We start from the raw sequence: 15,406 nt of genomic DNA, 5'->3' as shown, positions 1-15,406 counted from the left end.
GCCAGAGCCCAGGGCAGACAGGGAATAAAGAGCCTGCTGCTGGGAGAAAGGAGGGTGCCGCCCTCCACCTTGACTGTCACCCTGTGTTCATGATGCAAGCAGGAACCCCACGCAGCAGGTGCCTTGGTGCATGGGTCCAGCAGATAAGAAATGACCAACCGAATACATGAAGGAACCATCCACCCGGACATGCCCTGCATGGAGGAGATAGCCATGGATCACAGGGACAGACGAGGGCCACTGTCTCCTGTGCACTGAAGCTGGGTGGCTTCCCAGCCCACCAGATGGAGACTGGAGCCTCAGAGTGCCCAGCTGCATCCCCTGGACGCCCCTGGGGAACTGCAGCTCAGAGCATCCTTGGGGCTTCGGGGTCCAGTGGAAACTTCCAGCATGCAAGGGTGCCCTCTAAGGAGGCACAAGAGGGGGTCCAGCAGGGAACCCACCACCTGAAGCTTTCCTGGAACTCGCCCACTTCTGGAAGCAACTGCCTCAGGCAGCCGGCAGGGGTCCACTCTGGTCATCTGCTCTTCAGCCACCGGTCTGAGAAAGCACTGGCATCCAGACAGCCATGCCTGGCGCCCAGAACCTGCCCCTTCACCGGCCTGAGGGATCACCCCTTGTAGTGTGAGGGGAGCCCACCAGAGTCCTGGGCAAGAAAGTCCTCAAGCTTGGGAGAGTCCTTCCCTGCATTCCCTCTAAGGTGCTCGGGCCCTCCACCCGGGCCGGCTTTATCCCATGTGCTTTCCCTGACAGAATCGAGCCAGGCCAAGGCCCCGAGCACCTTCACACGTCGCACCACACCAGCCACACCGGGCCATGGGTCCCAGCTCCACAGACACAAGAGGCCAGGCCTGCAGGGCTCTGTCCCTTCTGCTAACACTGGTGGCTTGAGGCTGGAATCCTCTCCTTGCTGTGACTGAGAGGTTCAGGGCCCGGGGTGAGTTCTGCAGCCTCATGTCCCTAGGGGACCCAGCCATGGCTGAGATCCACTCCCACCCCCCACACATGACGACACCCTAGATCCACCGCAGGCAGGCCACAGGGCTCTGGATCTCTTGTCCTAGTCAAAGCCCCCATCTTGGATCGTCTTGGGCCCCTTCCTCCACTCCACACAGATGCTCTGCTTGGCTGACACACGAAGAGTCACTGTGGCTGCTTCTCCCCACAGTGACCCCCATCACCTCCTCCCCACAGTGACCCCCATCACCTCCTCCCCACAGTCACCCCCATCACCTCCTCCCCACAGTCACCCCCATCACCTCCTCCCCACAGTCACCCTGCCTCTCGCCTCCTCACAATGGACCCTCCCCTCCCTGGCTGTGCACTCCAGCCCACGTGCCATCTCCCCACTCCTTTCTGTGTTCCATTCCTGGGGCTCCTCCTGATTGCCTTCCTACCTTCCTGGTGTTAACCCTGGAGAAGATCTATGATCTCACTTTTGTAATGATTTGATTCTCCCCATATCCTCTGTCTCTGCCTACAACCCCACAGGGCTCAAACAGCCCTCTCTTCTCTGCTGTCTTACTGCTCCTAAGACAGGTAATACACAGCAGGTGTGAGGAATCCCTACTGAAGGAATGAAGGAACCACATGCAGAAACAGGGAAGGCCATAGCGCAGACACGGGCACAGGGCAGGAATACGCACACCCACTCGGACACAGCCACCCATGCACGTGGCCAGAGGCAGTCATTACCCTTCACGGTGAGAGTGGCGGAGGTCCTCTCCTCCCCACACACACAGGAGTACTCCCCAGCATCTGCCACGGCCAGGCCACAGATCTGCAGCTCACACACAGCCCCATCCTGCCTCAGTCTGTGTCTGTCCCCATCTCTGAGGCTCTCACGGCCCTTCCTCCACTCCACGGGGGCCGCCTTGCTCAGCTCACACCGCAGCGTGGCTGTGGCTCCTTCTGTGCTCTCTTGGTGTCTCAGTCTTCCTATGAAGTGGGCAGGCATGGCTGGGGAGGGATGGACAGACAGACATGCAGGAGATCAGACTCTGGGAAGCACAGGGGGACAGGCCATGGCGAGATGGAGGATAAGACAGACTCCCACAGGACAGGTCCCAGGGTGCCTCGAGGGTGGGAGTCTGGCTGCAAATGCCAGGTTCTCCTGGTTCCTTCAACAGTCCAGAGAGCTGGAAGGGACTCCATGATGTGCTGGGAAGAGCATGGCACAGTTGGGGGAGACTGGAATTGGTGCAACTGACAGCAGAGGTAAAGAATTGGACACCGGACACGACTCTGGACACATGGTCTTACCCCTGATAGTGAGTGAGGCCGAGGTCCTTTCCTCTCCACACACACACGAGTACTCCCCAGCATCCACCATGGCCAGGCCACGAATCTGCAGCTCACACATGGCCCCGTCCTGCCTCAGGCAGTATCTGTCCCCATCTCTGATGGTCTCGGACCCCTTTCTCCACTCCACGGGGGCTGCCTTGCTCAGCTCACACCTCAGTGTGGCCGTGGCCCCTTCTGTGGCCTCCTTGTTTCTCAGTTTCCCGATGAACTGGGCAGGCAGGGCTGCAGGAAGGTCAGACACAGAGAGCATCGTCTTCGCTCCCCTGCATTGGAGGAAGTGGCATCTTTGGGCCACATGAGCAGGGTGAACAGAGACGCTTACCAGTCACCGTGAGGGTGGCAGAAGTAGTCTGGTCCCCGAAGGAACATGAGTACCGCCCGCTGTCCTGCGGCCGGAGGTCGCGGACCACCAGCTCCAACACAGCACCCTCCTGGCGTAGGCTGTATTTGTCACCTGGCCTCAGGACATTGTCTCCACAGCACCATTCCACGGGTGCAGCCACAGACGACAGCACACAGCGCAGTGTGGCAGCACCACCCTCCCGCACCTCCAGGTCCTTCAGGGCCTCCTGGAACCGCACTGGCCGGGCTGCAGACAGGCACAGGCTCAGCTCGCCCTCCCATGACTGGTCCACTAAGGGTCCCCTATAGGTGGTGGAGGGCTGGGGACATCAGCTGCAGGGTCCCCCTTCTCCTTTGGGGCTTGTGGCAGGGACCTCGAGACTTCTGGAAAGGGGCAGCTCTGAGGGTGAGGGATAGAAAGGGTGAACCAAGCAGGAGAACAGAAGGGTGGGGTGTCAGGGACCAGTGCCCCCAAATTCACAGTTGGAGGCCCTAGCCCAGACCTCAAAGCATGGCTGTGATGAGGGAAGTAAGGTCAAATGAGGTCACGGTGGGCCCTAAGCCACTGTGGCTGGCGCCTCCTAAGATGGGAGGTCAGGGACACAGGCATGCACAGAGGGACAGCTCTTCAGGGATGCAGGGGAGACAGCTCTGCAGGGCAGCTCCTGTGGTGTGGCAGAGGCCAGAGCGGAAGCCAAGCAGGGTGGATGAGGTGCCAGGGAGAGCCAGGAAGGACACAGGCAGCCGTGGGCACCCCATACAGGATGCACGGGAGCCTGGGTCCTCCCACCTTGGACCCTTTGTGGGCGCACATGCCCTGCCCTGAAGACGGTGCTGCCTGAGAAGAGAGCTGTAGGCACCTGGCCTGTGGCTGGGCTTTGGGGCTGCTGGGGCTCACCGTGCACCCTGACAATGGAGCTGCTGCAGGCGCCCCCAGTCTCACACTTGTAGCGTCCGCTGTCCTGCAGGGTGGCCCCAGTGATGAGCAACTGGGCCCGGTGACCCTCGTGGCTCAGCTGATACCGGGCAGATCCCCGCAGGGTCTTCCCATCCTTGGTCCAGCACACAGGGCTGTCGCAGGCACTGGTCTCGCACACCAGGGTCAAGTCCTCACCCTCTGTGATGGTGGCATCTGTGAGCTCCCGGGAGAAGACACTTGGCTTACCTGGGGGACAGAGAGAGAAGCAGGAGCATGTGGGATCCTGTCATGCTGCTGCTGGAGGGGCCAACAGGGACAAACCCTGGGTCTCACTGCGGACCAGGCAACACCCTGGCTCCGTACCCACCAGTCACCCTCACGCTAGGGCCACGTAACAGGCTGTGGAGGGAACAGGGAAGGCTCCGTGCGGCTCCTGCCCCAGTGGGGATGCAGCCTGGCCAGCGCCACACCAAGAACAGTTCTGCAAACCATGCAGAAGCATTTATCCCGAAAGCCCAATTCAGCCTTCCGAGCCCTCACCCCACAGTCAGCCAATGGTGCTTTCTCTGTGTGCCCAGGGATACTAGGCACATGGCTGAGCTGCCATCTGCCTCTCCACCTGTCTGCAGCTCTGAGCAACATGTGCAACGTGGGCATGTGACCCACCAGTGACCCGCAGGGCGGCCGAGGCCCGCTGGTCACCCGCCTCGAAGTAGATGGTGCCCGAGTCCTTGAGCGCCAGCTGCCGCAGGGTCAGCACGTGGTAGCCCCCAGGCTGGGCCTCGATCTCATTGAGCTCGTTGGTATGCAGGGGTGTCTTATCCAGGAACCAGTGCACAGGCTCGTAGTTGGCCGGGGAGATCCGGCAACGGAAGGTGGCCGAGGAGCCCTCCTGCACATCCACGTCCTCCAGGTCCTCGATGATGTGCACTCTCTGGCCTGCAAAGGCACAGCGTCCTGGGCAGGCTCAGCTAGCAGTGCTCCCCAGGGCAGACACTCCCCAGGACAGAGCAAGGTGGCTGTGTTTTAACAAGTTTGCAGGGACAGAACTCCGAAAACAGTAAGTGGCTCAGAGTTTGAATGGTCCAAAGACACTTGTTTGAGGGCAACTTGGAGCCCTGAGTCTACTTCTCTGTACCTTGGAGGTCCTTCTGCAAGGCTTGCTGGGGGAGTCTGCAGCCTGCTGAGAACCCAGGAGAGCACACTTCTGCCCCCTATCCAAGCTGTGCTCCCAGGAGCGGTTGGCTCCCAAACCTGCTTACACAGCTGTGTGTATCATTACAATTGTGCCATGAAATTAACTCTTGTAGTAACAGATGAAAGAGGAGTGTGGAAAAAAAATGGCTATCGTTATGCTGAAATTGAAATCAAATGCTTGGAAGATAGGAAATGTGAATTCCTAGAAACGAGGTTTTTTGGCTGCTGAATTAGGGATGGTAAGAGATGAGCATTTATGAATATCGAGACAGGTCCTGCATTCAGATTCCTTCTGCATGCACAAGTGTCCTGCAGGCATAGCTCCACCTCAAAGAAGGCGACCCCAACCTGGGCAATCCACATGGATGAAGAGCTCTTATCAGTGGATGGCACACAAGGAAATGGCTTGGGCCCCTGACCAGGCCAGCTGACATCCTCATACGTTAAACTTATTTTATTTTTTTAGAGATGGAGTCTCACTGTCTCCCAGGCTGGAGTGCAGTGGCACGATCTTGGCTCACTGCAACCTCCGCTTCCCAGGTTCAAGCAATGCTCCTGCCTCAGCCTCCTGAGTAGCTGAGCTTACAGGCATGTGCCACCATGCCTGGCTAATTTTTGTATTTTTAGTAGAGATGGGGCTTCACCATGTTGGCCAGGCTGGTCTAGAACTCCTGACCTCATGATCCAACTGCCTCAGCCTCCCAAAGTGCTGGGATTACAGGCGTGAGCCACCACGTCCAGCCATGTTAAACTTTTAAAGAGCATCTTTTGTTATCTTATGACTCTCACTCTTGATGGCTTTTTAAAAAAATTAACTATGGTTACCAACTTGATTAGATCATGGGGCTTTACTGTGTTAACAGAATGCTTTCACCAGGGTCACCAAATCCATTGGAGAGGAAACATCAGTGATGATTCCTGCTTTACATTACTTCTGATGATCATAACTGGGGCCTTTCAAATACTGAACCCTGTGAACGCCCTGTGGTCAGACCCCAGTAAGGACCCCCTGCAAACTCAGCTCTGGACACACCAGCCTGGGACTTCGGAGCCAAGTGAAGACTGCGGTGAAGGGGCTGGGCCTAGCCTGCTCTGATCCCAATGTGCCTGATGACCTTGCCCTGGCCATGGACCCACTAAAGCTTCAGTTTTCTTATCTACAGAGTGGGGAGAATGACAGCTATCACTCTGCCTGCCACTCAAATGTGGAGCCAAATAGTAAGATCAAACAGCCACCTGCTATGATCTGAATGTCCCCTTGGAAACTCATATTGAAACTTAATCCCAATCCCAAGTGGTAATATTAAGAGGTGGAGCCTTTAAGAGGGGATTGGGTCCAAGGTGGGAATGGGTTAATCCATTCATGGATCAGTGGGTTAACAGGTTAATGTGTTAAAGTGCTTTCATGCGAGTGGTGGCTTTAAAAGAAGATGAAGAGAGGCCTGAGTTAGCACACTCAGTCCCCTCCCCATGAGATGCCCTGTGCCACCCCCTGGGGACTTGGCAGAGAGTCCCTGCCAGCAAGAGGGCCCTCACCAGATGTGGCCCCTTGACCTTGAGCCTCCAGAGCTGTAAGAAGTAACTTTATTTCCTTTATAAATTACCCAGTTTCAGGTATTCTGTTGTAAACAAGAAAAAGACTAAAATGTCACTGTAACTCTCAAAGACAACGCTAAAGACCATCAGTTCTTCCCTGGGAGCACCTGAGGCTGCCCGGCACAGCTGAGTTAGGCTGTCCCTCTGGGATAAGGGTGACACATTGTATGTACAGATACACACTGAGCTCACGCATGGGGGCCAGGCACACGGGGCATTTGGGAGAAATACACAGTGACCAAATCAACACACAAGTAAGTGAGCACCAGCAGCTCATTCACAGCCATGCTGGGGAGCCTCAGTGACCACCGAGGGTGCACCCCTCTACCCTTATGATAAGAAACTGAGGCTGGGCCTGTCCACCTCCAAGTCTCCAGTGCCGTTCAAAGCCTAGACCCGAGCACACTTGGCTGCCTCACCTTGCACTAGGAGCTGGGCCTGGGACCGGGCCTGGCCAATGTCACAGGTGTAGGTGTCGCTGTCTGCCTTCTCCAGGGCACTGATGGTGAGCTGCAGGGCCAGGCCATCCTGGCTGGGCTGGTGCTTCCTTGAGGCCCGTAGCTCCAAGAGGCCCTTGCGCCAGGTCACTGTGGCCGCGGGGCGCTCCGTCTTGCACGTGAACACAGCTGTGCCTTTCTCCTCCACCTGCAGGTTGGTCAGCTCCTCTGTGAAGCAGTTTGCTTTTTCTGGGGCAGGGAGATGGAGGCAGAATAGGTGGGGCATGAGGCCTGCACAGACCCCAGGCCGGCCCTGTTATATTCCAGGCCTGGCTGGGGAAGCTCTGGGACCTGGGTGAGCCCTTTCACCTGGGACAGAGGAGCTCAGGCTCCACGGTGGCCCCGTGCCCCGCTAGGGTAGAGACGCCACTCCAGGGCCATGCGTGGGGCTCCTGCAGCATTTACCTTCCACACAGAGGCTGGCTGTGCTCTTGGAAGCCTCCGCCTCACACGTGTACTCGCCCATGTCCTTGAGCGACGCCCCGCGGATGACCAGCACAGCCATCGTGCCCTCACAGACCACATCATACTTCTGGCTCTTGCAGATGGCCTTCCCATCCTTCAGCCAGCGCACAGGCGCGCCCGCCCGTGACAGCTCACAGCGCAGCTCCACATCCTCCCCTAGCGCCACCCGCTGGTCTTCCAGGGGCTTCATGATGGCCGCCGGCCTCTCTGAAGAGAGCAGAGACAGCTGCCCTTGAAGCACAGCCACGGCCATGGAGCCAGCCACAGATGACTGCAGTCACGGCCCCAGCCACCATCCTGGCTACAGCCATAGCTCTACGCACAGACCCAGCCAAAACCCTACCACCTTCACCATGACCAGGATTGGGGCAAGGACAAGCATTTGAGAACACTGACTCTCTGGTGACCAAGACAACAGAACCTGCAACCCCCAAACTCTGGGACCTCGGCCCTTAGGAGCTTCAGAGTCCTGAAATGTTAGTGTCCCCACTGTCACCAGGGTGGGACTCAGGAGGCAGGAAGATCAACAACTACAGAATTTTATCCTCTGGCATCTTTCAGGCCCACGCTGGCATCCTCTGAGTGTGCCTCACCGAACTGCACCAAGTGTGCTCGTCAGGGGCACGAACTCGGGCGCTGGCGGTGATGTCAGCGGAGCAGGTGGCTGGGCCCTCAGGCCAGTGCTGCCAGACTGGCCCTGTGAGCCACAGTTCTGGGAGCTACCAAGTGCTCAGGGTACTCAGAACAGAGATTGGAAAAGAATCCAGGCCTGTATCAGAGCTCAGAGAAGAGTGCAACCCCACTTCCACACGAGAACCGCCCCCAGCATCCAGTAGGTGCCTCAGGCCCTGTGGCTCCTAGAAGGGGTGCTCTGCAGCAGCTGGGGGAGGCAGGCCCCAAAAGCACCCCCACCGGCTTCTGCAGCCACTGGGGCCCAGCTCCTGGACTCCTGGGGACAGGCCCAGGGTCCCCATTCCTCAGCCCAGGTGATAAGCCCCCGTCCGGCAGGCCCTGCCCACCTTTGACAATGAGTGAGGCCTTGGAGGTGAGGCTCCGCACAGAGAAGATCACTTCCCCAGCATCACTCGGCGCAGCCTCCCGGACCACTAGGATGTATTTTCGGCCCTGACGTGTGGCCTGGAAGCGGCTGGAGCTGCCCACCGTCTTCCCACCGACTGTCCACATGGCTGGGTCGCTGGCACTCTCATGGGACAGGACGCACTCGAAGCTGCAGCTCTCCCCCTCCAGCACCTCCACTGTCTTCAGCCTCTTGGTGATGCCCACGTGCAGATCTGCGGGCCATCGGAGACTGTCAGGCCAGGCGAGAGGACAGCACTGCCCTGGGCCAGACCTAGGAAGGGCCAGACCCTGGGAGGGATCAGAGCCCACAGGGACCAGACCCCGGGAGGAGCTGGATTCCTTAGAGGGACCAGACTCCACAGGGATCAAACCCTGGGAGGTGTCAGACCCTGGGAGAGGCCAGGCCCTGTGGGGGCAGGGTGCCACACTGCACCAGCCATTGGGTAGACACCCCTCTGCTGGAGCTGGCTGTCCCCTGGTATTTGCATAACCAACAACTCTGAGCTCCAATCAGGGTAGCAGGGAGAGGGAGGACCCATGGTCGTCACAGGGAGGAGAGGAGGCACAGGACCCCGAAGTCCCAGCTCCAGGACAAAATCGCCATGCCTCTTGCCCCTTCCCCATCTCGTTACAAGACTGTCAAGGACCAGCAAACAGGCTGGTTACACCGCCTGTCACCCACACCAGGATGCCACTGGGACTGGGCACACACACACAGGGGGCCAGGTAGCCACCCTGCAGTTGAGGGAACTGCCCCTGAAAAGCAGGACAGACTCCAGGGCATGCACACCCCCAGTGCTGCAGGGCTGGGTTCAGGGATGGCTCCACCCTGTCAGCCCAGTGGCCCTGGGGCCTTGCTGGGGCCCCATGAAGGACAGAGACATGGCCTACTCACAGCCCCTGCCTGGCATCTCGGCTTCTCCCTGGCCATCCCCATTGGTGTCCCCACACGGGCCTGGTGGCTTCTTTGCACACATCCCCTGGTACAGGGCAACATCCCTGGGCTACGTCGGGACCACCAGGCAGGGAGAGCACAGCCTCCAACCCTGACTCCGGGACCCATCGTCCCCAGGTCCACCTGCCTGCACCCAGGCCTCACGGGACCATGTCAAGTCATGGCTCCTCTAGAAGGCTCCCCTGACCTCCCCGGCTCAGCAGAGCAGCCCTTCAATCTCAGAGAATGACGTGGGCCACCCAGGTAGTGGCCACCCCCACATCCATGCCCATCCAGCACACCTTCCTTCCCCGAGCTCTGCCATGCCCACAGCCACACACCGTGCACGCTGACCCGGGCTCGGGTCTCCTCGGAGCCCACGTGGCAGGTGTACAGGCCGGCGTCCTCGGGGCTCAGGTCATGCACCACGAGCCCCCGCGTGCCCACCGTGTGCAGGAAGTCATACTTGTCGCTGGGGCCCAGCTGCACGCCATCTTTGTGCCACACCACATGGGCCTCGGGGTCAGAGACCTCACACTGCAGGGCCAGGGTGCTGTGCTCCTCTGCGGACAGGTCATCCAGCGCCTTCAAGAACACCACCGGCTTCACTGCAGGAGGGGTAGGAGGGTGAGGGGAGCCGAGCACCTGTCCCATCCCTAGTGGGGAGCCCCGAAGACTGGTGGGATGGCTCACCTCGGACCTCCAGGTGGGCAGAGGTTGACACCTTGGGGGAAGAAGCGCATACTATGCCTGCATCAGTCCGCCGGACGCTCTTCAGTACCAGCCTGTGGCACCGGCCCCTGTGCGAGATCTCATGGAAGCTGTCGTTGTACAGGGGCATCCCGTTGAGCGACCACTCGACCTCCTCGTCCTCATGGGACAGCTCACAGGAAAAGCTGGCCCGGCCCTCCTCCATGGCCTCTGCATCCTGCAGCGGCCCTGTCACTGTCACCTCCCGCGCTGCAAGGGACACACCAGGCCTCAGTGCCCACATCACCAGGCAACCCCTCCCCAAAACCCTCTCAGTAGCCCCGTGCCTCTCATGCCCCACCTTCCACAGTGACCTCAGTACTGCTGTAGGCGCTGCCCGCCTGGCACCGGTAGACACCAGCATCGGCAGGCATGAGCCGGAGGATGCGCAGCTCGGCCATCTGACCCTCCAGGCTCATCTTAAACTTCTCAGAGGGAGACAGGGGCGTGTCATCCTTGTACCACTGCACAGCCTTGGGGGCTGGCCGGAAGTCGCAGGACAGGACCACTGACTGCAGCTCACGCCCTGTCTTGGGCTCCAACGGCCGTGTGAGGACTACGGGGATGTCTGCAGGGAGTGGAGACAGGCTGGGCTACGGGGCCACAGGAACCAATCACCCTGTCCTGCCTGCTAAGCCCTGAGCCTGCTCACCTATGGCCCTGAACTGTGTCCTCCCCTGGCCCTGAGCCATGTCCACTGTTCCCTGAACTATGCCTTCCCCTGGCCCTGAGCTGTGTCCTCTGTGGTCCTGAACTGTGTCCTCCCCTGGTCCTGAGCGACACCCATCTGTGTCCCGTCACTGCACTGAGCCTTCTTCTCCCATGACCCTGCCCTGTACCCACCCACAGCCTTGTCCTTTTGTGCCTCTGCCTCGCGTCCACCCACCGGGGCGGGAGTGCTCACCTGAGACCACCAGGCGGGCAGAGGAGCGAGACTTGCCGATGGTGAAGTGCACGGGCCCGGTCATGGTGGAGCAGGTCCGCCGCAGCATTAGCCGGTGCACCGTGCCCTCCTGCTCCAGGCCCACGTTCCCCCCAGCCTGCAACACTGTCTTCCCCAGGAGCCACTTAGGTGGCCGCACTGAGGGGATGGAAGTCTCACACTCAAACCAGGCAGGAGCGGGCTCCATCACCATCACGTCCTGCAGACCCCGCACAATGGTGATGGATTGCTCTGTTGGGGAGAAGCAGTTGCTGGCGGATCCCATGGATAGGACAAGTTGCCCCTCTGGCAGGGTTCCTTCCTGGGAACAAGCCCTGCCCCACTAGATGCATGTTAGCATCCTCCTGAGCTACCCAGACCCAGCATCTCCAGGAGTGTAGGGCAAACCATGGACCTAGGAGACTCCCCCCAACAAAAGCAACCTGCAGAGCTGCCCTCCCTGCCTGCACCTTCCACAAAGAACTTTGCGCTAGTCTTGACGTCGCCGGCGTCGCAGGTGTAGGTGTCCTCGTCCTCTGCCTGGACGTCACTGATGATCAGCTTGCGGTAGAGGCCATCACTGACCAGCTCGTACTTGGGCCCGGGCCGCAGCTCCTGAATGCCCTTGAACCACCGCACCTGGGCGCTGGCCCGGGACACCTGACACTCCAATACACCGCGGTGCTTCTCCATGGCAATCTTGTCCCGCAGAGGGCGCACGAGGGTCACTGGCAGCTCTGTGAGCGTGGTTGGGGCACGGGGTGGATCAGAGATGATGCTCCAGGCTCCCAGGCCCAGGATCCGACAAGGCACTGTGTGTTTTGGGCGACCAAGGGCCCGGACCCCACTAGGCCCCAACAGCCCATGTCTGCCCGGCAGGGGACAGCAGGTGTTGAGGCCGAGTATCCCCCTTGGAGCTGTGCTAGGACCTGCTCCACAGAGCAGACCACCAGCAAGGGGAGTGTGCCTGCCTCTGCCTACCCTGCCTTCCCATATCCCTCACTCCCACCTCCACTGCCCAGGTCCTGCCCGCTGTCCCGGCCCACCAAGAGCAGGGTAGGCTCTGCCCCATGTAGCCCCACCCTCTGCAGTCCTCTCCCCAAGCCCCCACTTCGGAACCATTACCACATACCCTAGCCCAGTCCCAGGAACTCATGTCCCCTCCCCGCACACCACTGACTTAGCCCTACTGGCCCGTCCCCACTCCACCTGTCTGCAGAGCCTCTCCCCCTGCTGCCCCAGCACCACTCTCCCTGATCCTCCTCCTCACTGCCACCAGGTAGAACTCCCCGCCCCCAACAAGCCCCCACCCAACAAGCCCCCCGGCCAACAGGGCCTCACACCTGGCCTCTGCAGCACGTGCTGCAGCCAGAGGGAGGATTCATCAGGATCTCGGTTTTAAGGAAGGGAGAAGCCCCTCATGGCCGCTTCTCTGGCCTCTATCTTCCTGCCAAGGAGGTGACAATCCCTTCCCTCCTCATGAGTCCCTGCTGTCCTGGTCCTGAGAGCGGGCCTGGGGTGTCCGGGCCTGTGCTGACCTAGCTGGCCACACATGCACACTGTCCAGCCTTGCCCTCCCCTCAGCCCCCACCTCACCCTTCACTCGGAGCTGGGCACGCGATTCTGCATTTTCAGCTACAAATTTGATCTCTCCTGCATCTTCCACCAGTACCCTCCGGTAGATGAGAGTGTATGTCCTTCCTGGGGACAAAGGCGGCTCAGTATGGGCGGGAACAGAGGAAGACCTGGGGGTTGGGCCATGCCCACCATAGCCGCTGGTCCTCGCACCTTCTTGGCGGATGCGCACGTTGTCACTGGGCCGCAGTTTGCTGCCCTCCCAGAACCACTGGCCAGGCACTTCGTCGTGGGAGACCTCACAGGAGAAGGTGGCACCGTCCTTCTCCATCACTTCCACATCCTCCAGGGACCTCACGATCTGGATATTGCGGCCTGGGGTGGCAAGGGAGGCCCTGCCACACCTGGACGCGCAGAGCCACCCCCAGCACCCCCCACCCAGTGCCCCAGTGTGCCAAGGGTTGTGAAGGTGAAACCAGAGTGGCCAAGCCCCTGGCTGGGGGACATGGAAGACAGGAGGAGGTGCCCACACTTGCCATGCCCCACGTGCCCCATGCAGCCCTCACCTTGCACCTTCACAGAGGCAGAGCTCTGGGCGTCATGGGCATCACACACATACATGCCCTGATCCGCGAACTCGCACCGGTAAATGGTGAGGCTCCTGCAGGTGCCCTGGGCCGTGATGCCCACCGTCTTGCCTGCCCGCAGCTCTACACCGTCCTGCGGAGCGCAGAAGCCCGGTCAGGCATACAGGTGGTTCAGCCCTGGGGTTCCACTTTGGCCTGCCCCCATGAGAGGAGGGAAGGAGGCAACGGAGTGGGGTCAGGGGGAGGCACCTTTAGCCAGCGCACATCCACATTAGGACGCGACAGCTCACACTCCAGGGTAACCTTCTCCTTCTCGGTGGTCACCACATCCTGCAGTGGGCGGCTGAAGTTCACAGGCAGCTCTGGGGAGGAGGAAGTAGGAGGTGGGAGGAGAAAAAGGGCTTGGAGGAGCCTTCAGGGTGGGGACAGGGACAGGGGCGAGGGTGGGGCAGTGCCCAAGCTGGACAGAGTTATACGGAGCTGGCTCATCCAGGTCCCCAGAGTCCCCACCGACCTCCCCGGGGCTCCCTTGGGACAGGTAGGCATGATCTGTGCTGTGCCCTGCCGGACTCCCGAACGCACCGGTGACCACGAGCAGTGCCGACGTGTGCACTCCTTCAGCCTTAAAGACTATAAGGCCACTGTCCTCTGGCCTCAGCCCGGAGAGCGTGAGGGTGTGTGTGGGGCCCCGCACAGCCAGGTGGCACGTGGGCCCCTGATGGAGCCGCAGGCCGTCGCGAGTCCAGCTGCCCTCCACGTCCGCATGCGACAGCTGCACCTCCATGGTAGCCGTGCCCTGCTCCTGTGCCTCCACTGCCTGCAGGCCCCTGACCAGCCGTACCTGGCGCACTGCGGTGCACATGCGGGGTCACGGGTCAGCTGCTGCTCTGAGACCACCGCCTTAGAACCCTGGGGTACAGCCAGCTTCCCCAGGAGCTCAGGGAGGGCAGCAGAAGCCGCCCCACGCCCACCCCCAGCGCTAGCCCCTCCAGCGGGAGACCTGCCCCTCCCCCAGCCCTAGGCCCCGTCCAGAGGGCCCGCCCCTCCCCTCGGTGTACCGCCTGGCTCCTCCCTCCTCCCCTCAGTGCCCCACTTCTTTCCTCTCTCTTCCTCTCAGTGCCCCTCCTCCCTCCTCCCCCTAGTACCCGGCCTACGTCCTCACTCCTCCTCAATTCCCCGCCTCCCTCCTCCCTCCTCCTCCTCAATGCCCCTCCCTTCCCGCCCGTGGCTCACTCTCCACGGTGAGTTTGGCCTGTGTCTTGTCATCCGGAGTCTCGCAGCCAAAGAAGCCACGGTCGGCAAAACCTACGTTGTGCAGAACCAGGCGGTGGCGGGCACCCTCGGCGTGGATCTCCACGTTCTTTCCTGGCGCCAGGGCCGCTGCGTTCCGTGTCCACCTCAGCTCCGGCCACGGCCGTGTCAGCTCCACCTCCAGGGTCACGGAACTCCGCTCCTCCACTGTCTGCGGCTCCAGCTTCTTTTTAAACAGCACGGGCGCCTCTGGGGTCGCAGGAGAGGGGAGGTCATGGCGGCCCTCGCCCTCCTCCACGGGCAAGCCAAGGTACAGAGGGCCCGCCCAGCCCCGGCGCCTGCCCTGAGCCGCGCCCGGAGATCCCAATCCAAACGGCGGCGCGGCCCTGGCCACACGTGGGCCGGGCCGCAGCTGCGCACCCGGGACTTTAAGTGAGGAAACCGGGAAGCTTCCTTAATCCCGGCTTCTACCTCCAGCTTCCCTGTTCTGAACAAGACGCCAGGCCCTCGTGCCTCGAAATCCTAGGCGTAATCCCCACTAGTAGCACTTGCGGGAACTGCAGAGGCGGGAAGACAGAGCTCCCCCCCCCCCCCACCCCAGTGCAACGGCGGTTTAGCAAAGCCCAGGAGTCCTGTGCAGGTTGAGGAAGAGGCGCTGGCGGGCCTCTGCCTTAGGCCACCGGTGAACTCCTCAGAAGGTGAATCTACTGCATCACTCCCTTACTCCAGAACCTGCCATGACTCCCACTTCCCATCAGGGAAAGTTCTGGCTTCTGGCTTCAGCAGCATGGGAAGCCCATGTCACTGCCTGGACTGGTGCTAACCCCACTCTCTCTTCCCTGCCATCCATCAGGCTAAGTATGCACCCACCTACTCCAGAAAGCCTCCCTGGATTGCCTCAACCTCCACCCATTCCCCCCCAGGTGCATCTGCAGGATTGCATCTTCTCTACACCGAGAAGGCAACTGACCCATCCAGCCTACCCCA

At 60.5% G+C, this 15,406-nt stretch overlaps 1 protein-coding gene across 1 annotated transcript in view; it reads right to left on the bottom strand.

The window, feature by feature from the left end:
* Positions 1–15,406, bottom strand: part of OBSCN (obscurin, cytoskeletal calmodulin and titin-interacting RhoGEF) — a 174,429-nt gene that overhangs the window by 84,679 nt on the left and 74,344 nt on the right. Inside the window, exons 21-39 of the mRNA XM_031935294.1 lie at positions 14,402–14,668; positions 13,751–14,017; positions 13,418–13,530; positions 13,148–13,301; positions 12,795–12,956; positions 12,603–12,707; positions 11,477–11,743; positions 10,989–11,258; positions 10,386–10,652; positions 10,028–10,294; positions 9,676–9,942; positions 8,340–8,612; positions 7,261–7,527; positions 6,778–7,044; positions 4,232–4,504; positions 3,545–3,811; positions 2,627–2,893; positions 2,263–2,526; positions 1,696–1,959 (exon numbers count right to left, since the gene is read on the bottom strand). Coding sequence (XP_031791154.1) covers positions 1,696–1,959; positions 2,263–2,526; positions 2,627–2,893; positions 3,545–3,811; positions 4,232–4,504; positions 6,778–7,044; positions 7,261–7,527; positions 8,340–8,612; positions 9,676–9,942; positions 10,028–10,294; positions 10,386–10,652; positions 10,989–11,258; positions 11,477–11,743; positions 12,603–12,707; positions 12,795–12,956; positions 13,148–13,301; positions 13,418–13,530; positions 13,751–14,017; positions 14,402–14,668 — 4,548 coding nt within the window. The remainder of the gene's footprint in view (positions 1–1,695; positions 1,960–2,262; positions 2,527–2,626; positions 2,894–3,544; positions 3,812–4,231; positions 4,505–6,777; positions 7,045–7,260; positions 7,528–8,339; positions 8,613–9,675; positions 9,943–10,027; positions 10,295–10,385; positions 10,653–10,988; positions 11,259–11,476; positions 11,744–12,602; positions 12,708–12,794; positions 12,957–13,147; positions 13,302–13,417; positions 13,531–13,750; positions 14,018–14,401; positions 14,669–15,406) is intronic.

This window comes from Piliocolobus tephrosceles, chromosome 1 (assembly GCF_002776525.5).
Source record: "Piliocolobus tephrosceles isolate RC106 chromosome 1, ASM277652v3, whole genome shotgun sequence".
In the NCBI taxonomy this organism is placed as follows: Eukaryota; Metazoa; Chordata; class Mammalia; order Primates; family Cercopithecidae; genus Piliocolobus; species Piliocolobus tephrosceles.
The sequence above is the reverse complement of the archived record's forward strand: the minus strand, read 5'-3'. Positions and strand labels throughout refer to the sequence as shown.